The following is a 23,911-nucleotide window of genomic DNA, read 5'->3' as shown; positions in this document are numbered from 1 at the left end:
CTGTTGCCCAAGTTGGAATGAAGCGGCATGATCACAGCTCACCAGAGTTTCCGACTCCTGAGCTCAAGAGATCCTCCTTGTGTCAGACTCTCAAATAGCTAGGACTATACATGAGGGTGTGAGGGGGAATTTCAGTTTGTGATAAGCTAACTCAAAAATTCATATGGACATGAAAGAGCAAAGAAAAGTCAATACATGCTTGAAAAATAAAGCTGGAGGGTCTACCAGATATTGAGTCTTATTGTAATACTAAAAGGATAGTGTGCTTGGTGGAGAGAGACTACCAGCCCTCTGGAACAGAAGAGTGAATGTGTATATTTCTATCTCAGGGCCACACATACACATACACATAGACATGCACATGTCTATCTCAGGACCAGCATGTGATATATATAGGACAGGAGTGGTGTTTACAAGAACAGAAAAAGAATAGACTAGTTAAAGTATGCTGGAAAAGTGGATATTTATAAGCAAACAACTGAAAATATACCCCTGCTTCCATCACCTACAAAAAAAATGTCAATTGCAAATTAGTTAAAGGCCTAAGTGCAAAACACAAAACTGTAAAAGGTTTTAGAAAACAAAGAAAATGTACAAGGCCTTGGGATAAGAAAGAACTTCTTAAATAAGGCACAAAAAGCACTAACCATAAAAGTTCAAAAAAAAAACTATCCTTTTAAGAAATTTTGTCCTTCAATAAACACCACAAAGAAAACAAAAGATAAATCAGAGGTGAGTTATCTGCAACATATATTACTGAAAGGACTAGAAAATATAAAGAACTCCTATAAATCAGTATAAAAAGAACAACCAGCCGGGCTCGGTGGGTCAGCCCATAATCCTGCGCCTTTGAGAGGCTGAGTGGACTGCCTGAGCCCACAGGTTCGAGACCCGCCTGGGCAACTTGGTGAGACCTCATCTCTACAATAAAATCAAAAAAATCAGCCGGGCATGGTAGCGCATGCCTGTAGTTCTGGCTACTCGGAAGGCTGAGGCGGAAGGATCACTGGAGCCCAGCAGGTCGAGGTTGCGGTGGCCAGAAGTGGCCACTGCACTCCAGTCTGGGTGATAGAGTGAGACTCCAACTCAAAAAAAAAGAAACAACTAAATTAAAATATTGGCAAAAGATCTGAACAGGCACCTCAGTAAAGAGGAAATCTAAAAGGCCCCAAAATATATTTTTTTAAATGCTCAATTATGATAATAATCAGGGAAATGCACATTGAAAGCATAAGGAATACTACTTCATACCCGTTCAATTTGCAAAAATCAAAACCTATCAACACCAAGTGTTGGCCAGAGTGTGGAGCATCGGGAGCATTTCCTGCCATGGAAATGAGAACTGCAAACAATGTGGCAACAGCTACTAAATTCTATCTATGACCTAGCAATTGGTCTATTCTCTGGAATAATTCCTGCACTAGTGACACTGACAAGCTCTTCTTAGCAATATTTTCCATAATTGCCAAAAACTGAAAACAACTCCAGAATGTCCAACTACAGAATAGATATATAAATCATAATATAGTCCCAACAGCAGAATACTACAGCAATACAAAAGAACTGTAACTACACACAAAAACATGGATGAATCTCACAAACAATGCTGAATAAAAGTAAGAACAAAAGAGAACCTATTTATATGACGTTTACAAATGGAGAAAAATTAACTATTTTAGTTTATAGGACAGGTGATAAAACTGAAGAAAAATTATCACAAAAGTCAGGATAGTAGTTATCAGAAGGAAAAGAGAAGGATGCAATGGGAAGGGTGACAGGGCATTTCTAAGGTACTGGAAAGGCTGTTTTTGCTTAACTGGGGTAGTGATTACCTGAGTAATAACAGCCTTATTCTTTAAAAAGCACAAGAGTGTGTGTATGTATGCAGTGTGTATGTGATCTATATAACTGACTATTTGTATGACAAATTTCATCATGCTAAAAGTAAACACACACACATATACACAAATGTCTTCTTTGAGTTCATAAAAATCGTGATTATCAAAACTCAATTACCTTTCAGAGTTTCCAACAAGTTTTTGGCTACGAACCAACATATGGCTTCAAAGAAAGGGAATTTGAAAAGATCTGGTGTTTTTAGCCTTTTCTCCATCTCATAACACCTAAATAAATAAAATTTGAAGAAATATTTAACATTAGTATTAGCATTTCAAAGGTAAATGAAGGTAACGAACTTGAAGATAAAATAATCATGACCTCATGATATAAAACATCAATCAACTACTGTATATTTGCAACACCACATTTGGGCATGACTGAATTGTAAGCTTATCCAGGATGATTTTAACCAATTTGAAAGTGTACTTAAGAATTACAATGGGCTTCATAAAGATCACACTTTGGGATTTGAATCCTCATTTCAACAAAAGGATTTCTACAAGAGTTCCACTATAACAAATAAAACAAGTGTTTAGAAAACAGCTCCATGTGTTGGACAACACTGCCACACCCATCCAGAAAATTTTCTTTAGGTTCAACTAGGCATTCAAGCTTAAGACCACACATGACACTAATCAAGAAGACAAGACAGGAACCACAGCTTGCCTCAGTGTTAGTCTTCTGTAGGAGTCCCTTATAGCAGGAGCCATCTCTCCCTCAGGGACAGCACAAGGACAAAGAGATGAGTTCCATACTTGGTAGGTGTGGGAGCTTGAAGTCCCAAGCCCTGTAAGAACCACTATCTCTTGTAAAAACTCCACACACATATGCGTAGCTTCCAGGGATCTCCACGGGCATGCCAAGTTTCAAGAGTCACCACTTTCAGGGAAGCCCAAAAATATGGCTGGCTTTCTACCAGGTATTTCTAGTTCTCCCAGTCCTGATGCAGTTTATCAGAAATCATTTTAACCATAAGCAATGTTGCCTAGTAGCGTTCTACCCTCATTAGACTACCAGACAACAGAGTTATGCAAAGATCAAATTCTCATACAGAATGGAAAAATTAATCCTTTATTTGTAGCAAAATTAAAGCAGGTGTTGTGACAGCAATCCTGACTTAGGGTTGATTTTTCCTAGCACCATATGTCACACTGACTGGGTTTCACTCATTTCCCTCATTACAAAAATAGTCAAAGGAGAACGCATAAATTTTTATTAAGTTTTCAAATTTGGAGACATACTTGAAATGCATCAAAGCATCCTCCTGACAAAATTTTAAAATGCTACTTCTGTTAAAAATTCCTGTTATCTCCATGGATTCTCAAAATATGTTCTGAATTTTTTTTAACTTAAAAAAAAGAATGTCCTATCTAAGAAAGGATAGAAGATCTTTCAAATGCTGGTGACACAAACCTGAGCTGCATGCCAATGTTAAGGTTGTGCAGGAAGTTCCCCCCAAAAGCCATACAGTCCTGAGAAGTGAGCACAGCATGAATCCACCCTGAAATGGTTAAAAGCATATGAATCAGTGATTTTCAATATTTCAACTGTACAATATGATCTCTACTTGTGAAGTCACTCAAAACAGCAACCTCAGTTGACTTCATACTCCAGTGCTAGAAAAGCAGATGGCTGTTACAACCTAGAGAGCCATTTAATTGAATATTTATTAAATGCCTAGTATATGCCAGGCTCCATGCTGAGGTTGAGAAATAAGGTGGAGGATTTTTGTGGTTGTTGCTGTTTCTGTTTTTTAGTTTAAAAATACAACCCAACTAAATACTAAAGATCTCACTGTGAAACAAGGCGAATCTGGCTGAATTAGGAAAACACATTTTCCACTAAAGAACAGGGGTTTGGCTGAGCACACCACCTCCCTGGTGTCACCTTGAAATGGATGTCCTGAAAGGACCAAGCAGAGGATTCCAGGGGACTCAACCTGAGACTTGGCTCTGTAAGAAGGGTAGGGTAGATGGCCCACATTCAATTATGAAGGGTTATGGTTTAACAAATGTAAGTGTTGGCACAATCAAAATGATGTTTTGTTTTCCCATAAAAATAGTTTCAAAGTGAGAATCATTCCTAAGAGATGATGCCTAGTTTTTAAAAGAAATGATGATAGACTTAACATAAGAATTTTATATAAATAAATATACACATACGTTTATATGAAAACTAGCTTTTAAAATCCCATTTTCTTTGTATTTTTTATCTTGTGACCCCTCACTGTGCTGTAATACCTCTCAAAGGACTTACTTTCAAGTAAGGCATTTGTGTGCTCAAAGGCACAAAGCCTTGAGCTTGACCCTGAAACCACATATTAGAAGTCTATCTGTGCCAGCTGCAAATCCTACACATCAGTGATTCTCTCTCAATAGTGGCTGCACTGCCAGTACAGCATGTTTTGAAAAGTTTGGGGGCTTTTCTAATTGTCACCGTGATCTGGGTGCACTCCTGGCATGCTCTAAGTGGGAGCCAGGAGTGTAACACAGTTCCACACAGTATGAAACTTCCTTGCATCACTCAGAACTGTCGAGTTCTGCTGGGCATTCATAGAGGTATGAAGCCTATCCAGTAACTATCTGACCTAGAAACTAGAACTCCATTCTGTATCCTAAGTATTTTTGCATTGGTTTTTGGCACAAACTCCAGGAGTACAACTACTTTGCAAAATGAAGAAAATTGTACTTCAGTTTGTTTGGAAGTTTATCAGCTGTCAACTACTAGGAAAAAAATTAGGAAAAAAATCACTACTATTAGGAAAAAAATCACACTGCTTACAGAGTGATTCTCCAAAGTGTGGTCCCCAGACCAGCAGCAACTGGATCAGTCAAGAACTTACTAGAAATGTACATTATCAGGCCCACTCCAGATGGAGGTAATCAGAACCTTAGGAATGACATAACCTGTGTTGTAACAAGCCTTCCAGCTGACTTTGAGTCTCCATGAAGTTTGAGAACCACTAACCTACACCAATGCTACTGATAGACTCCATGTTGCCACTAACGCACACCTGTACTGGTTTGCTGGTTTATGCAGCTGACCATTTCAACTGTCCTCTAATGCTGCCATGCCTAAAAAGGGCATGTATGGAAACAGCATTTCACTACAAATTACCTTTTTTATTTCTTCTTTATATTCCAGTTAGGTAACTAAATAAACTTTTTAAAAAATTTTATTTTTTATAGTTTTAAAGAATTATGTTATCTATGAATTTCAATTTAAGATTCTGAAGTAGGAACAAGATATTTACTATAAAAGGGAGAACTACAAAGAAGATTTAAAGGAGGAGCTTAGTCCATTCACAGTGAAAATACTGATATTTATCCAGGCAAAGATTCTGGAAGCATTAGGTATTTATTCATTCATTTATTCAACACATAACTATTATATACCATAGGCGAGGCAAGGCCTGTGGAATAGAACTCTGCAACCATTAAGGTTGCCCATACCAGAACATAATCTCAAAACCACTGGTGTGAAGTCTACACTCTACATTCATTCACAACTTAAAATGACAGACCTGATACCTACACTTGAGGCTACAGCTAAGATTGATACTCAATCCCTTTCTAAGGTCTCTCAAAACATACTCTTTGCCTCCTAAATGTCCCAGGACAGCCACCCAGATTCTTACAGTAGGCTTAGCCTTTAATAACAATAAAGAGCTGACCAGAGTTAAAACTAAAAGGAACATCATCAAATTAAGAACTTTTGTGCATTAAAGAACATTATCAAGAAAGTAAAAAGACTCACAGAGTGAGAGAAAATCATATATACAATATGGGTCTAATTTACAGAGTGTGTAAAGAATGCTTACAGGGTCCCCCTGATCACTGGTCACATGAGAACAAAGGTGGGAACAACAGACAGTAGATGCTGCTGAAGGAGGAAGGAGGGGTAAGGGGTACACAACCACACATTAGGCACCAGGTCCACTATCAGGGGAAGAAAGGGTCTGCTAGAGGCCCAAATCTCATCAGTATGCAATTTACTTAAGTAGTAAATCTCACATGTACCCCACAACTCACATAACATAATATAACAAAAACAATGCTTACGAACTCAACAATAAAAGAAAGACAAATAGCGGGTGTGGTGGCTCATGCCTGTAATCCCAGCACTTTGGGAGGCAGAGGCAAGGGGATTGCTGAGCCTAGAGGTTCAAGACCAGCCTGGGCAACTTAACAAGACCTCATCTCTATAATAAATAAATAAATAAATAGCTGGGACATGATGGTGCATGCCTGTGGGCCCAGCTACTTGGAAGGATGAGGTAGAAAAGATTGCCTGAGTCCAGGAGGTCAAGGCTGCAGTGGTTGTGATCATGCCTCTGCATTCAAGTCTAGGCAACAGACGGAGACTATAACTTTTAAAAAAAAGTTAAAAAAAAAAAAAAAGACTGGGCATAGTAGATCATGCCTGTAATTCTATCTTGGGAGGCAGAGGTGAGAGGACTGCCTGAGTCCAGGGGTTCAAGACCAATCTGGGCAACCTGGTGAGACCTCATGTCTACAATAAATAACAACAACAAAAAATTAGCAAGGTGTGTGGGTGCACACTTGTGGTCCCAGCTACCCAGCATGCCACTGCACTCTAGCCTGGGCAACAGAGTGAAACTCCAACTCAAAAAACAAAACAACAAAAAGACAAATAACTGAATTTAAAAATAGGCAAAGAGTTTGAAAAGACATTTCTACAAAGAAGATATAAAAATGGCTAATAAGCACAAGAAAAATGTTCAACATCATTATTCATTAAGGTAATGGAATCAAATCCATAATGAAATACTACTTCGCAGCTGCTAGAAAACAATTACAGTGCTGGTGGAGATGGAGAGAAACTGGAACCTGAATACGTTGTTGGTGGGAATGTAAAATGGTGAAGCCCTTTGGAGAACAGTTTGGCAGTTCCTCAAAGCTAAACATAGTTAAACCATATAATGCAGCAATGCCACTACTAGGTATTTACTCAAGATAAATGAAAACATACCTCTACCTAAAAACCTTTATACAAATGTTCAAAGCAGCCTTATTCATAATAACCAAAAAAGTAGAAACAACCCAAATGTCCATCAGTTGAGGAAAAGGTCAATTAAATTTGATAAAGTTGTATATCCTTTATATGAAACACTTGGAACCAGAAATATTCAGATTTCAATTTTTTTTTAGAATTTTGAAATATTTGCGTTATACACTTACGAGTTGAGCATCTCTAGTCTGAAAATCCAAAATCCGAAATGCTCCAAACATTTCCCTTGAGCACCATGTTGGCACTCAAACAGTTTCAGATTTTGGAGCATTTCAGATTTCAAATTTTCGGATTAGAGATGTTAAACCTGTATATCCTACAATGGAATATTATCGGGCCATAAAAAGATAAAGCAGTGACACCTAGAAAATATTATGCTAAGTGAAAAAAGTTATACACAAAAGGCCACATAGTCTATGATCCCACATAGTGTCCAGAAAAGGGAAATCCATAAATACAGAAAGTATATCAGTGGTTGTCAGGAGCTCAGGGGAGGAACAATGGGGAGTGACTGCTAAAGGGTATGGGGTTTCTTTTTGAGATGATGAAAATATTCTGGAATTAGAATAGCGGTGATGCTTGCACAGCCTTGTTAATCTACTAAAAACCACTGAGCTGTAAATCTTCAAAGGGTGAATACTGTTATTTTATCCCAATAAAAGTAAAAATGAAGCCAATGACAGAAAGGCAATGCCAACAGAAGTCCTAACTATAACTATTTGTCCCCCCTCCCCTCCCCTCCCCAGCCACAGGATAAAAAGTAGAAAGTCCAAGATCAGAATTATTTCTTGGGTAACTACATATGTACTACATGTTAAAGCCAGAGACTCTAATTAATAGTTGGTTCCATGTAACTGAGTATCAACCATAGGGATGGAGGAGTGCTGGGGGAGGACGAGAACCTTACCTGTAGGAACAAATAAGGTATGTCCCTGCTTTACCACACACTTGTAGCATTTATCCACCTTATCGCCAAAGAACACCTCACTCTGGGTCACAGATGAACTCCAAGACTCATAGAGTGCCAAATTTTCATCTGTTGGCTTTATCAAATAAAAAATCTTCTCACCCTAGAAGGAAGTAATCATACTGTTTTTGAAAAAGTAAAAGTCATTCTTGGGGTGGCCAGCATGGATGCAATTTCCCAATACAATTATATAACATAAATTAGATAATTATCAAGTTTTTTAGGTTCCAAAAATATTTCACATACCTGGATCTAGGTACTGAAACAGTTTCACAGGAGCTAAAGCTCCTCCTTCCCAACTAATTAACTTCCTTTAATAAACTCTTTGCTTCTTCATGAAGAAAATGAACAGAAGCCTAAGGACATAGCATCAAATATAGTCTGGACAATTGCTGAGGCACAAGCATTTGACACTGATGAAGCTTTGGTTCTACATCAGTGCTCTCCAACAGAACTTTCTGTGATGATGGAAGTTTTTACACCTGTGCTATCTAATACAGCAGTCACTAGCCACATGTGGCCAGTGAGCACTTCAAGTGTGACTGGTGCAGAGGAGAAACTGCATTTTTAATTAAACTTATTTTGAGGCAGGTGTATCAGCTTATACCTACAATCCCAGCATTTCAGGAGCCAATGCAGGAGAATTGCTTAAGGTCAGGAGTTCAAGACCAGCCTGGGCAACATAGCAAGACCCTATCTCTACAAATGAAAATAACAACAAAAATTAGCTGGGTGTGGTGGCAAAGACCTGTTGTCCCAGCTACTTGGGAGGCTGAAGCAACAGGATCACTTGAGCCCAGGAGTTCATGATTGCAGTGAACTATGACTGTATCACTCCACTTTAGTCTAGATGACAGAGTGAGACTCTCTCAAAAAGATGTTTTTAATTAATTCCATTTTAATTATTTAAATTTAGCCACACGTGGCTAGTGGCTACCATACTGAACTAGTGTAATTCTAGATAAAGCAAGGTGAATATAAATTGCAAAGTATTGGCTTTGTTTTTGTTTTTGTTTTTTTTAGTTGGGGGTCTCACTCTGTCACCTAGTCTGAAGTGGCACCATTATGGCTCACTGCAGCCTCGACCTTCTGGGCTCAGGTGATCCTTCTGCCTCAGCCTCCTGAGTAGCTGGGACTACAGGCACACACCACTACACCGAACTGATTTTTTGATTTTTCTTTTTTTTGTAGTGTCAAGGTCTTACTATGTTGCCTAAGCTAGTCTGGAACTCCTGGGCTCAAGCAATTCCCTCAAATTGCTGGAATTATAGGAGTGAGCCATCACGCCTGGCCAAAGTAATGGTATTTTTATGGGCATTTCTTACTTATCTGACTAGCTCTCCTAGCACAACCATAAGGCCAGAAGCAATTATTACTGTAATTTTGCTCTTTCTTAGGTATTTGATTCAGGGATTAATGGAGGAAACAAAGAGAGAAAAGACTAAAAGAAGCCAGCTTAAAAGACGGGGGCAAAAAAGAGAATGTAAATATAAATTTAAAGGTCATGGCTCTTGCCTTACTTGGGATTTTAAAAAGTCATAATGTTTAAAGGCAAAGTGATTGTTCCTACTTAAAAATAGGAACTAATAAACTAACTCTTTGCTTCTTCATGAAGAAAATGAACAGAAACCTGAGGACACAGCATCAAATATAGTCCAGACAAAAAATAGGAACTTTACAAATGTCACTTACAGCACATGAATACAGCACTGAAAAAATATGGCTATATGTTTTTGCCAATAAGAAAACAAAGAAATACCCAAATCTTACCCAGAGGACATGGTACCAGACCGAAGTTCCACCAAAGTCAATGTGGAAATCTGTATAGCTGTCCTGGACTCCCATTAAGCAGTATTTCTGAACGAATGGCTTGGGAAAGACTGAGTCATCTGGCCAATAATTTTCCACCCAGGAAAGTTTTTTGGCTATATCAGGGACCTCCACCAATTCAGACATCCTTTAAAAAAGCAGACATACACACATACCCACATCATGCAAATTAAAACTTCTTAAAAGTAGTCCTTCCATCTCTACCCAAGCCAAGTAATTAACTGGAAGTCAAGGTTAACAACAATACTTAAAGTTTAAAATACATCTTATTTCTAAATATTCTCTGAGTGTGCCAATGCAAAATCGACAACACTGCTACCACTGGACAACTGCAGAAGTTACAATTATGTTTCTTACTAAAATAGAATACCATTAAACTACATTTAGCTAGCACTCAGAATGCTAAACCAAAATGTCCAGAACTACTCACTTTGTATCTGAAAATTCAAGGCTGATCACATTTAACACTTTTGGTCTGTTAGGATTCATGAAGTATTTAACATAATTGTGAAGTGTCATTTTGCTGTCTGCCTGCCTCGCCACATCAATGACATCTATCACTTTGTCACCACCTGCAGAGAAAAATTATAGTCTTATTATTGGGCTTAAGTTACCAATAGATGCCCCAAACAAAAATACTTCAAATATCATATTTACTTGGTATAATAATTAAGCCAATTATAAAGCTCTAGCCTAAACAAAGATTCTTCCTACATTCTGACTTTTAAAAGTTCAACTGGACCTTTTGAAAAAAGAAGAATAGCTTTTCAGAGAAAAAATAAAGTAATGAGAGAGAGGCATAATTAATACTGAGTATAAAAGTGCACATGGCTTACAGAACTTTTTTTTTATTTTTTTTGAGTTGGAGTCTCACTCTGTCACCCAGACTGGAGTGCAGTAGCACGCTCCCGGCCACCACAGCCTCGACCTGCTGGGTTCTGGAGATCCTTGCGCCTCAGCCTTCCAAGTAGCTGGAACTACAGGCACGTGCTACCAAGTCCGGCTAATTTTTGATTTATTGTAGAGATGAGGTCTCGCCAAGCTGCCCAGGTGGGTCTTGAACCCGCGGGCTCAGGCAATCCACTCACCTCAGCCTCCCAAAGCACGGGATTACAGGCTGAGCCACCGAGCCCAGCTACAGAACTTTCTATATACCAATGTTATCTTGTGTGCAGCTCATAATGAAAAAAATACATTATACCGACATGTGGAAATTGTGCGGCACTTTATGGATTTCAATTTTCTTGAACATAAAATGAGGAGCTTTACTTTTCCTTTTCACTTCTGTAACACCTAATATTCTAAGTCTGTGAATTTTGAAAAACAGATCAGTTACTAGAGAATTTTTGAGCAAGTTGACCAGGACAATTTCTTATCTCCTGATAGCATCTTCTCTTTTAATATTCTCCTTCAAAAAAAAAAATTAGTGGTTAGGAAGCAAAAATCAGTTCACATTCAGATTCTGAATGACTGAGTTCTGAACTGTGATTAATTTATAATTTCCTATAAAACCATAAGTTGATGCTTACAGACCACTGCACTGCCACCCTTGGAAACATAACCAGTTTTACAATGCACTATGGGGATAAGGTGACATTCAAACTATGGCAATATTGGCTGGGCCCGGTGGCTCAGCCTGTAATCCCAACACTTTGGGAGGCCAAGGCAAGCGGACTGCCTGCCCGGGCAACTTGGCAAGACCTCGTCTCTACAATAATTCAAAAACCAGCCAGGTGTGGTAGCACATGCCTGTAGTTCCAGCTACTTGGAAGGCTGAGGAGGAAGGATCGTTGGAGCCCAGTAGGTCGAGGCTGCAGTGGCCGGGAGCGTGCCACTCTGTGCCAGTCTGGGCGACAGAGTGAGACTCCAACTCAAAAAAAAAAAAAAAAAAAAAATATATATATATATATATATATGGCAATACTTAACTGATCTGATATAGAAAAAAATGCCATTTTCTTACTTTAATGTAACTTCATGTAGGTTAAGAAAGTACTGCCTTGTAGATTTATTTATCTTTAGAAGGTAACATAGTTCTGTTACTAGTATTCAACTAAAGTACTCTCTAGTACTAAAAAGTTAAGCTGTCAAGAAGTGTGAACATTTTTTTCCTGTGTTTATATTATACTAGCTCTTTATTTTAGTTGTTATCTATATCTTTAGATCACACCTCAGTCTCAGCTCCTAATTTACCAAATATTCAAATTTAACTGAACATAAAGTCATGATATTTAATTGAATTTCCTCAGTGAAACAATTATCAGTGAGAACTGTCAAGCAATGGCTCAATAAAGGGGCAAGTTCTCAAATATTCCATGTTGAATAGATAATATATTGTAGTGAATACACAATTTTGAGTCAGGGAGGATTGCAAGCTAATCCTCCAATAATCTATCTATTGCTGACAAGGAATAACATCCATATATATCAGCTTGATGAGAATGAAATGACTGAAGATATCAACAATATGGCAATAAAGGGCTTTTCCCCTTTTTCTTATGCTTTTCTTAAATCACAAATAAAGTCCAAACATCTGTCTGTAAGTGGCAATATTTGCCAAGTCATTACTATATAAAACAGAATTGAGAATGATCTCCTCATCATACAGCCCTTCACTAAGCAGGAGGAGGTCAAAAAGCAGATTCCAGAGGACTAACTGCCATCAGTGTGCTGGGTTCAGGGATTTTGCACCGATATTCTACAGACTCCTTCAACCAACTCAAGTTTGCAGTGTCTTTCTTCTTGGTATCTTTAGCTGTCCCTCAGTGATAGTTTTCTCTAAGCAAGTATAAGAAAATTTAATGACACCAAAGAAAGCAGCAGGATGAGGCTGAGTAAATGCCAGGTAAAAATGTGTCATTCTGTTTTTCTGAGAGTTGTAAATCTGCTGAGAAAAAGTAGTTTTCAATACAAGTAACATTGAGTTCCACTTTTTCTGACCAAGAAACTAAACTAAACTAACATTCCTTCACTTAACTTTTAATATTATTAGGACTATCATTTTTGCTTTTTTTTTTTTTGAGTTGAAGTTTCACTCTGTCACCCAGACTGGAGTGCAGTGGCCATTCCTGGCCACCGCAGCCTCGTCCTACTGGGCTCTGGTGATCCTTCCGCCTCAGCCTTCCGAGTAGCTGGAACTACAGGCGTGTGCTACTACGCCCGGCTACATTTTTTACTTTTACCGTGTTTTCCCAGGTACTGAAAGGAATCAAGTTCGTACCTACATAGTGTTCCACATCCATCACAGAAAAAGCAGGTGGAGGGAGCCTGAGTCCCAGATCATCTAATTTAGGGACCATAATGGGAACATCAAATCCATGTTTCTCCAAATATCTCTGTGTCAGCTGGCTGCCATGCATCTTCACAATGACTTCATCGGCACTAAGGAAAAACATAAAAGTAAAATGTCATTTTTGTTGACAAGTTCAGTTTAAAAAATACTGTGGTAATGGGTTAATTCATATACTACACAGTTATCTATATCAGTGGCTCTTTGCCTAACATATCTAATTCTCCTTTTAATGTTTTTGTAAAACCCCTATTGCTAAAATAAAATTTGTAGCAAATATTATCTACTTTACTCAGTACATATAATTGGAAAAATGTATAAACTGCTCTAACTGAAAAAAGAAAAAAAAAATAGTCTATAGCAAAATATGTACAAGTTGAATAGTGCTAATCCAAAATTCCCAAATCCACAATGCCCCAAAATCCAAAACATTTTGAGCATCAACACAATGCTCAAAGGAAATGCCCACCAGAGCACTGAAGATTTTCAGTTAGGGTTGCTCAACTAGTAAAAAATAATGTAAATATTCCAAAATCCCAAAAAAATCTGAAAGACTTCTGGTCCAAAGCATTTCAAATGAGGAATTCCCCACCTGTATTTCAACATGTAAATATTCATGCATTCTACACCAGGAGATGTAATAAAAATAACAAAATGCTTAAAACTAGGTATAATGAATGATCAGATTTAAGAGAAGTGAAAAGGTCAGAAGACATTCAATATAAGCTGTATAGAAAACTGGGAGAGCAAAAGGGAGGGTGTATGTTAGAATAAAAACTAGTGTTCAGATCATTAAAATCAGGGTAGATTTTATCTAACTATGAAATTCTACACAAATATTTATTAGACATTTCAAAGTTTAATGGGACACAGAACAATTAATTGTTGTTCTATACTGAAGGATGACTGCATCCCTGGTCCCCAACCACTTAGGTGTCAAAACACTGACATCTATCTAACTTAAATCATCTATTATAATCAGCATTTAGTAAATTTTAATACCAGGTAGTAACTTTAAGCAACCAAAATGGGGTGGACCTAAAGCTGCCCTCTCTGATGATAAACAATTAAAGACATTACACCTAAGTGTTGTTTGTCCCTTTGTCATTTTCCTCCAAATCACTTTCCCTGGGGCATTTTAGATTTTATCTCCCAATTACTCTTAGGATACAGCTGCTGTACATTCAAATTTAAGTGCAACACTTGCCTTTAAGGTCAAAACACAAGTTTCCATTTATGCAATCAAATCTTAACTGTTTGATGTTACCTGCAGCCTAGGAGGCAAGGAGCAGACAGGTAAAAAAGGAGATGCTCATTCTCTGGATTACTGGGCTCTCAACAAGGCAAGGCAACAAGGCAAAGACAGTTTGCCTAAGAAAATTGAGACAGATTTTTCCTAGGTAGTCTTTTCTGACTCATCTACTGAACCTGAGTTCTATACTACCTTTTAGTAAATCCCATAAGTATCCATAATTGTCCCTCCTTCCTCCAACCTCTGAGGGCTAAATAATTCCTTAAACTCTAATCTAAAGGAGAATTTTAAGTCACTTGGACTCCCTGATAACAAATGTTTGGTATTTTACTACCAAGTGCTTTGGTAGAGGAAAAAACTGGAGACAAACTAAACATATGTTGTGAGGATAATTAAGCAAACTGTGGGATCTAAACACTTGCATATGATACAACAGTGGAGTCAGATAAATGTATACATACACACGGAAGGATATGTACAACATATAATAGTAAAAAAGACAAGTTGCACAACATTTTGTATAACATAACCCCATTTTATTTTTAGAAAATTATACGCATCCATGCATCTGTATACATAAAAGTTTTAAATGTTATTCATGTGGAAAAGGGTCTCAAAAAACTTACACTAAGCCTTAAAATAGAAGACAGAATTATAACATATTCACTTTATTTTATATACTTCTGTGTTAATCACATCATGTATGTATGTGTAATGTATGTATGTGTAATTTATTAATTATTATTACTCTATTATGGTTTTAAGTGGTGTAAAGGTTTATGAGGTTAAACAAAATAAAACCAAAAACCCTTAATTAACGGTAATTATAGTTTGGACGTTTGTGATCATCTCTATAAGTTCTTCATTTCTCTTCATTTTGGCAGAAAGGTCACATGAATTACTAGGCCAGTGTTTTTAACACTACTTTTTGGGTCAAAAAAATTTTTTTTTTTTTAAAGGAAAGCTATGGCTCTTCTCTCTGAAAAATGAACACACACACATTGACACTAAATGGTATAAAGAATTTTAGGAAGCTCACAAACTTCAATGAGGTCCACTAGTAGACCCAGGCTGAAAACTCTGGGCCTAGGTTCCAAACCAATCAAGCATTATCCAATAAAAAGGAAAAGCAAATATTTCTACTACAACTTTGAAACCGATAAAGGAGAACATTTGAGAATAGGGCCTTTTAACCTAATAAAAGTACTGTGGAAACACTATGTTTCATATATGTTTTCTTTATCTCAGCAGATTCAAGGAAGCCAACAGTAGAGGAATCCTATAAAACAGAGAGGAATCCTAAAACTTGACGAGAAATCGCAAACGTTTTAGCGTTTTAGTATCTGAAATAATTCTGCAATAGGCTGCATGTGATACTGTGATTTAAATTTAAATTGTGCTTCCTGTCTTGAACAGCCTGGCTATGATCTTGTGTAAAAGCCTATTAAGCATTATCACTTTAAATAGATGTCAGGCAGTGAGTAGGAAATGATCGAAATTAGCATGATTAAATGCTTTATAATGCTTTTGACTTTCTTTGAGTCACAGACATCTCAAATATATTCCATTATTTTTTAAAAAAATAAAAAGCCCAGTTCCACTGCCACCAGAGGCTAAGCAATGGTTGTGTGTGCTCCTGGTAGACCAAGAGCAGAGGTGGATGAAACGGCAACGTGAGAAAAAAACCAGAGTTAGAAAACAGGAGAAGGTGAGGTGAGAAGCAGTAGCTGCATATTATAAGGAGCCAAGTCTGGGAACAACTGCCTTGGATCATGTATTTCAAACTTTGTGAACTGTGACCCACAGTAAAGAAGTTATTTTTACATGGTGACCCCGTGTGCATATAGGTATAACAAAAGTTCCATGAAACTATGCTTACTCCTCCTGTTACTTGGAATATACTGATATTCTTCTATTCTATTTCATTAATTAAAAAAAAAAGTGAAAAGCTGGTTGAGGACAATAATGGGGCTGCAGCCTAAAGTTTGGAAACATTACTTTAGATAATGTCACTATATCAGCTAACATTCTTACATTCTCTTTGATCAAAACAAGTTTTCATACCTTGGGAAGACTCGAGAGCGTAATTCTTTAACAAAAGTTCTAGTTCCAGCTTGCACTGGTTTGGAACCATCATCAATTTCTGTGTAGTCATGCCTGTGCCAGTTCCTCCTCTTTTTCACTGGATTTTTTAAAAATTAAAAAAAAGAAAAAAGAAAATGATGCCTGGTAATAATCTACATAATCAGAAATAACAATTGTAAATACAATAAGAACACTCAAGCTTCTTTTAAATGCATTTCCAGGCTGCAAAAGTACATTTTGCTTAATCTAACGCTGCAATTACAGGCAATTAACTGTGGATTTTTAAAACCTCCTCTTTTTATTTCAAAATATTTAAAAATTAAATCAAGGAATTCAAATCAGCAGATGAAGCCTTTATAATATCTACATCTACACATACTAAGATTTCCAAATTATTTAAAATTATGATTTTCACCAGGACATTAGGTCATTGAAAGAACACAATATGTAGTCAATAACATTTTTCTTACCTTACCTCCCTCCCTCCTTCCCTCCCTCCCTCCCTCTCTCTCTCTCATTTACTTCCTATATAAACTATATTTTCCAATCTACCTTCTGTGCAGTTCTTTGCATCTTTCTCGTGGCACCAGATCACACAACCTCACCCTAGCAAGTCTGACCTCACATTTTGGAGGCCCGGCTGGAATTGTGACTTAACAGACATAATATTATCCGAATCATCCAAATCATCCTCTCAGGATAGGGCCTTTTATCCTACATCAGAAATCTATTCTAACAGCGTAATTCTCTTGTATGTGAAGACTTACTTCCAAAATAAGCATGGTTACACTGACACAAAGAAGACCAGGTGACTGAGTCGTAATTAAAGGAAGACAGGTGGATGACAAAATAACTTTTTCATTCATTTTAAAGCTAAGATCCTGGGATTGTACAGCTCTGGGAGGCTACAATCTTCAGTAGTCACAGCAATCAAAATTGGGAGACTTGAATTTAATTCCTAGTTCAGTCATTAAGCTCCTCTGTAGCCCTGACAAGTCACGTAAAACCTCTGGACCCAGATTCCTCAAGGTGGAAGTAAAGGGGGGGTAAAAGTGCTGGATGTGATTTTTCTAACTGTGTGGAGGAACCCTTAGCCAAGGGGGCGATGAGGGAGAACAAACGAAGGGAGGATCTCTGGACCTCATTCCTCTTTCCACCAAAGTGGCACCACTTACAGCTCTTTTATGTATCAATGTAAGATCTCAATTTTAAATCTTTCTTTATAAGCTGAAAAAATCACAAGTCTAAAACCTCCATAATTACGAAAAATATACTGATACCTTCAAGTTACTTAGAAATACATCCAAAATATAAAGTGGGAAGACACTGGGATAGTTACATGGATAAATGTATGGTAAAGCAAGTAATGTTAAATATTAATTGTAGAATCTAGCTGGTAAACGTTTATAGGTACTTGCCGTAAAATTCTTGCAACTCTTCCAATATGTATGAACATTTTTATAACAAAATGCTATTGGAGAAAAAACTTCATGATTCCAAGTTATCTTAAACCTTCTCCTTATAAAGATCATAATAATTCAATAATGTTAAGTCCTCATATGGATAAAAAGTCACACTAAATAATTAATACAGTTGAAAATTAGGTTGATTCATATTTAAGAATGTAAAACAAGATTCTCAAGTAACTTACAGCAGCCAAATCTTCAACATGGAAGAAAACCAGCTGGGTGCGGTGGCTCATGTCTGTAATCCCTGCACTTTGGGAGGCCAAAGCAAGAGGATTACCTGAGCCCAGGAGTTCAAGACCAGCCTGAGCAACATGGCGAGACCTCATCTCAACAATTATGTCAAAAAATTAGTTGAGCATGATAGTGCTCACCTGTAGTCCTAGCTACTTGGAGAGCTGGCTGTGAATGTGCCACAGCACTCCAGCCTTGGTGACAGAGTAAGACTCCAATTCAAAAAAAAAAAAAAAAAAAAAAAGAGGAAAAGAAAAATTTAGAACCACAAAGCAACCTCCCTAGAAAATTCCATTTCAGAGTTTTTTCTACTGTATGTGGATACATAACTCCATTTTATTTTCAGCTGGCATCATAATGTTTATTCTGATTACCTTTCTTGCTATGTTATGAGCATTTTCTCCTTATTAAATATTCTAGAAAACTAGTGCAAACTCTTTGAAAAACAGTGTGGCAATTTCTAAAAGAACTAGACACCGACCTTCCATACGACCCAGCAATCCCCCTACTGGGAATATACCCAGAGGAATTCAAATCATTCTACAAAAAAGATACCTGCAAATACATATTTATTGCAGCACTATTCACAATAGAAAAAACATGGAATCAACCATGCTGCCCATCAAAACTGGACTGGATTTTTAAAATGTGGTACATATACATAATGGAATATTATGCAGTCATAAAGAAGGACAAACATGGACTTCGCAGCAACTTGGGTGGATTTAGAATCTATCATACCCATTGATCAATCATAGAAACAAAGAACAGAGTACCATATGTTTTCACTCATAAGTGGACCTTGAACAATGAACATAAAACTATAAGAAAGGGATTGTCAGTAGTGGGAAACTGCCAGGGGAGGGAGGGATAGGATTGGCAGTTGAGGAAAACTGCCAAGGGTGGGGGGACACACTTCATCAACAAGGGTACCTGCATAATGAACATCTGTATACCAAACGCTGAATTGTACCCCACATCTTTAAAATAAAAAAAAATATTAGAAAAAGAAGCAGGCAGCCGGGCTCGGTGGCTCAGCCTGTAATCCCGCGCCTTTGGGAGGCTGAGGTGAGTGGATTGCCTGAGCCCGCAATTTCGAGACCCGCCTAAGCAGCGAGACCTCATCTCTACAATAAATCAAAAAATCAGCCGGGCGTGGTAGCGCATGCCTGTAATTCCGTCTACTCGGAAGGCTGAGGCGGAAGGATCGCCGGAGCCCAGCAGGTCGAGGCTGTGGTGGCCGGGAGCGGCCACTGCACTCCAGTCTGGGCGACAGAGTGAGACTCCAACTCAAAAAAAAAAAAAGAAAAAGAAGCAGGCAACCTCTTTCAGGTCCCCTCCCATTGTGGGAGCTTTTCTGTCTTCTTTTTTTGTTTTTTAAAGCAGGATTTATTGAGAGGACAGAAAAGCTCCCACAGCAGGAGGGGACCCAAAGGGGTTGCCCTTGTGTCCTCTTAATAAATCGTACTTTCTCAACAACAACAAAAACAATAAAGACAAAATAAATAAATAAATATTCTAAAGCAAGTTAAAGGCAGTCCAGAATTTTAACCCTTTGCACTCGGAGACATCTCTCAGAGCACCTACCAGCAACTTGGCTGTACTTTTTATGAAATAGTGAAAAACAAATCACTTCATATTAAATAATACAGCGTTGGAACCAATTATTTTATTGCAATGATATTTGGCTTATAATGGAATTTTGGACATAGAGGAACTTATTTATGACAAAAAAATCAAAATTTATATCTTACACTTTTCTAACATGTGGTAACTTGTAAAAAGTCACCAGCATGCATTGCAGGTTCACTGATAACATGTTGTGCAAAAGAAATTTGTTCAACGTCTTCCACCTGGTGGTTTTCTATTTGAATAGACAATGCAGTCTTGTCTTCTTCCTCCCACATTAGTAATATGTAACTTATTGTCTGGTCTGTTGTTCGAAGACAATGTGGAAGGATGCACCTGTGATTCCTGAAAATCACTTCTCAACTCATCAATCATATCTCAGTATATATAGTCTATCTCTTTATTTGCTTTTTCATGCAATTTGAATAGAAAACCTCAAGGAAACATACATTTTTGAAAAATTTGCACTGGCATAAGTTTATCCTGTATAATCACCAGTAATTTCTTTATGTCCCCTGAGAGGAGACATCTGAGTGCAAAGGGTTAAGATACACATGCACTGCATAATCATTTTTTGGTTCCTAAGTACTTAATCCATTCTGAATCTTTCTTCAAAGTTGAGATATATAAATATCATATACATATTAATGTTTCCCTCATTAATTCCTCAGGATAAATTCCTAGAAATTAGAAGAAAAATCAACATTTTTAAGATTCTTGCTACATACTGCAACACTGCCTCAAGAAAAGTTGTACTAGTAACTTACATTCCTATCAGTATTATATAAGCAGCCTATTTCAAGGCTCTGGGTTGACAATGAGCATCATCACTACAAAATAAACAAAAATTCATTCTCTTGCCTCTCAATGGGGAAAAATAAAACAAAAGCTGCCCAACTGATAGGTGAACTATGACACTGCAATTGCTTTAATTTTCATTTTTGAGGAGCAGATTAAGCAGTGAAGCACAACAACTTTGGGATTTGACAGCACTGAATTCAAACTGCAGCTCTGCCAAATAACTACATAAAAGAGCTAGTTAGATAATTTTTCTCATTTCTCTCATAGAGTTGTTATAAACATCAAAAGGAGAGCATGGGTCAAGTACTTACTTACCTACTATAGTGCCTGGCATGTAATAAGCTGCCAGTCATCATCATTTCCTTTTAAGTGTGCTGCTGACTGTAGGAGGTTAACAGAAGGATATAATTGTCCTGTTGGACCAACATTCTTAAATCAGCCACTGTAACAGCTGACTGAATTTCTTACAGCAAAGAGGCCAATGAAAGAATATGTTAGTAGTGTTTATAGAGAAGAGAGAGAAAATTTTGTTTGGATTGCATGTGAATGAAGAAGACAGAGAACATAGATTTAAGTGTTGGGCTGTTTTTTGTTGCCTTCCTTCAGACAGAACTCTTAATTCCCATTAAAGGGGTACAGTTGAAATTTACCACATTAAGGAATTACAGGACAGGCTCGGTAGCTCACTCTGTAATCCTAGCACTTTAGGAGGCCAAGGCAAGTGGACTGCCTGAGCCCACGGGTTTGAGACCACCCCGGGCAACTTGGCGAGACCTCTTCTCTACTATAAACCAAAAAAATTAGCCAGGTATGATAGCGCATGCCTATAGTTCCTGCTAGTTGGAAGGTTGAGGCGGAAGGATCGCCAGAGCCCAGCAGGTCGACATTGGGGTGGCTGTGAGTATACCACTGTACTCAAGCCTGGGTAACAGAGTAAGACTCCAACTTTAAAAAAAAAAAAAAAGGAGGAATTATACTGTCTAAATGATATCTAATAAGACTCCTGGGGAACTCTGAAAGGAACAGGAAACCCTGGGTAGCAAACAAGAAAATCTTCATAGCAGAAGGGAAAAGGATCAAAAGGGATTACCCAAGTTGGGGTTTGAGGTTGAGGGGTGGGGAAGGTAAGCCTTACAAATCAAGATAAAACAGATTATTGGACCTTGGGCACTTTCTCTAACTCAGAGTTGGACCTTTGCCCAGAAGATAGCCAATGTTCTTCCAGGATGAGAAGCAGATGAAGGGCCATATGATAGGCAAGTTTTTCTCTGAAGCATCACTATTCAAAGTGCAGGTTGTGATCCATTATGGATTGTGTAATCAATCTAGTGAGCATTACTTCTATTCGGAGTTTAGTATTATTTCTGTATATATGTAAATATATATCCTATGTAAGTTTCTATATACATTTAAAAAAAAATTAGATCATATAGGAAAAACAGAAAATAGAGTGTATCACATGCAGTAGTACATTATTCTGTCTCATAGTAACTCAATGTTTCATAGAAGTTAAATTCAAATTATTTTATTTTGGAACTACATACTTAAATTCTAAACTAAAACTATTCAAGTTTTAGTTATATTTTCCTTGCGATAACAACATTGTATTATTTACTTCCTCCGAAAATTACTCTGTCAATAAGTATGTCAAATTATATACCACATATTTCAGTACTACCTAGAGTAAGTGCTTTTAAAAATGTTTATGACAATAAGTTAGTCAATTACACATATAACAATTCTGCCAATTTGCTAACCTTTTATACTGGGTTACTAACAAAATATATAACCTGTATTTTATAAAGACATATGTTAACATATTCATATAGCTTAAATGTCTAAGTCTCTTGCAAGAAATTAGGAAAATTCTTAATTTTTCTAACAGAAATATTGTGGCAGTCAGTTACTAGTCTCTTTTCAAAAATTTTTTTGTGTATAACATCAGAACAAAATTTCTGGACTATTTTTTTGTAAGTACTATGGAAAAAATCTGCATTCAAAATAAAGGGGTCATATAGATGACCTACACCCAACTCAAGTGTATATCAAGGTATGTTTAGGCAAAGCTTCCCTACCGTTTTAAAATGACAAAATCTACAGTTTACTCTTTTATTTTATGAATACAAAATGCTAGTTTGTAGCCTAAAATTTTAAAAGAAACCATTATATACAAAGTCTTTTAAATATTTTCTCTCACATATGCATAGTAACAATTAATGTTTCAAGTAGTTCTTCTGAAGAATCTGTAAAAGGTTCTGAAGCATCTTCAAAAGGCTGAAAATAAACATCATTTTCTGTGTAATGCTGATACACTCCAGACAATGCCTGAGCCTTCCCTGCCTTTGTCCCTCTTTCTGAGTAAGAAGAGTATGGTCAGAGACTTGGTCTGGCGAAGTCCTCACACCTCAGGAAGGGATTTCAGGCAGACAGGATGGCTGAGCAGGACTCCAGTTCATATTCAGTACAACAACCAAATTCAGAAAACACAAGTTACATTTAGCTTATCAATGACCTAATATTCTCCTTAAAATATAAGGCATTTGTGTGCATTAAAGTCTTATTCTGCACACTGTCCCAAAATACTACCGAAAGACCTTTATCTTTGTGAAGAGATTAAAACAGTTGAAATCAGTCTCCAGAATCAGAAAATTCTGACTTTACCACACTTCTCAAATTGAAAACTACAAAACTATGTACTTGAGACTGAGGGCTCTGCATTAGCAATAAAGACTGACAGCATTTTCTTCCCCTTTATCTTTTGACTTACTTAATAACTCAGACAAAAACTACATTCCAAATATCTTCAGTAAAGTCTTGCCCTATAGTTCTTAGTAAGTATAATATAACTAGTGAAAGTATCATTAAAGAATTATCACATGCATGTTAAGTTTGACACATCAATTTCTACTTAAGCATCTGGTACTTACTCAAGGAGGAACCATGTAAAACTGCACAGTTGGGACAGTGGTACAGGTCAATGTCAACAGCATGATGTTCTTCTACTCCAACACAGCTAAGACAAAGAAAACAAGTCAATATGTAAATAAATTGACAACCTTTACTAACTATAATACAATCACTGGAACTTAGCTGAGAAATGCACAACACCACATTTTGTAGAGCACAAACACATATAAGGATAAAATTTTTTCTTCTGCACAAACTTGCTAAATGATTGTGGGGGAGAATATATCCAAATGTATGTGAAGTGATTCACTCTTAGCAGCAGTGGAGACATCAGCAATAATGCAATTAGAAACCATAAAACCCTTAATCGTTACGTAAATACCACCTGTTATGGAATGAATGTCAGTAAGATATGAGTTGAAAGATAAGTGAAAATGTGAACAACAATGAAAATACGACATAACCAAATGTGTGGGATAAAGAACTTGTGAACAGAAAAGGTTTAAATGAATGTGTTAGAA

General features: G+C 37.2%; 1 protein-coding gene across 2 annotated transcripts in view; it reads right to left on the bottom strand.

The window, feature by feature from the left end:
- The window catches only part of KDM7A (lysine demethylase 7A), a 50,861-nt gene extending 27,369 nt beyond the window's left edge, over nt 1–23,492 (bottom strand). For both annotated transcript variants that reach the window (XM_021712401.1, XM_021712402.1), the window contains exons 1-8: nt 23,411–23,492; nt 16,333–16,450; nt 12,948–13,108; nt 10,158–10,299; nt 9,668–9,854; nt 7,838–8,000; nt 3,313–3,400; nt 2,017–2,123 (exon numbers count right to left, since the gene is read on the bottom strand). In XM_021712401.1, coding sequence (XP_021568076.1) covers nt 2,017–2,123; nt 3,313–3,400; nt 7,838–8,000; nt 9,668–9,854; nt 10,158–10,299; nt 12,948–13,108; nt 16,333–16,450; nt 23,411 — 967 coding nt within the window. In that variant the 5' untranslated portion in view covers nt 23,412–23,492. The remainder of the gene's footprint in view (nt 1–2,016; nt 2,124–3,312; nt 3,401–7,837; nt 8,001–9,667; nt 9,855–10,157; nt 10,300–12,947; nt 13,109–16,332; nt 16,451–23,410) is intronic.
- Between the last annotated feature and the right edge of the window lie 419 nt (nt 23,493–23,911).

Source organism: Carlito syrichta, unplaced genomic scaffold, assembly GCF_000164805.1.
Source record: "Carlito syrichta isolate Samal-C Ts95f unplaced genomic scaffold, Tarsius_syrichta-2.0.1 Scaffold303235, whole genome shotgun sequence".
Classification (NCBI taxonomy): Eukaryota; Metazoa; Chordata; class Mammalia; order Primates; family Tarsiidae; genus Carlito; species Carlito syrichta.
The sequence above is the reverse complement of the archived record's forward strand: the minus strand, read 5'-3'. Positions and strand labels throughout refer to the sequence as shown.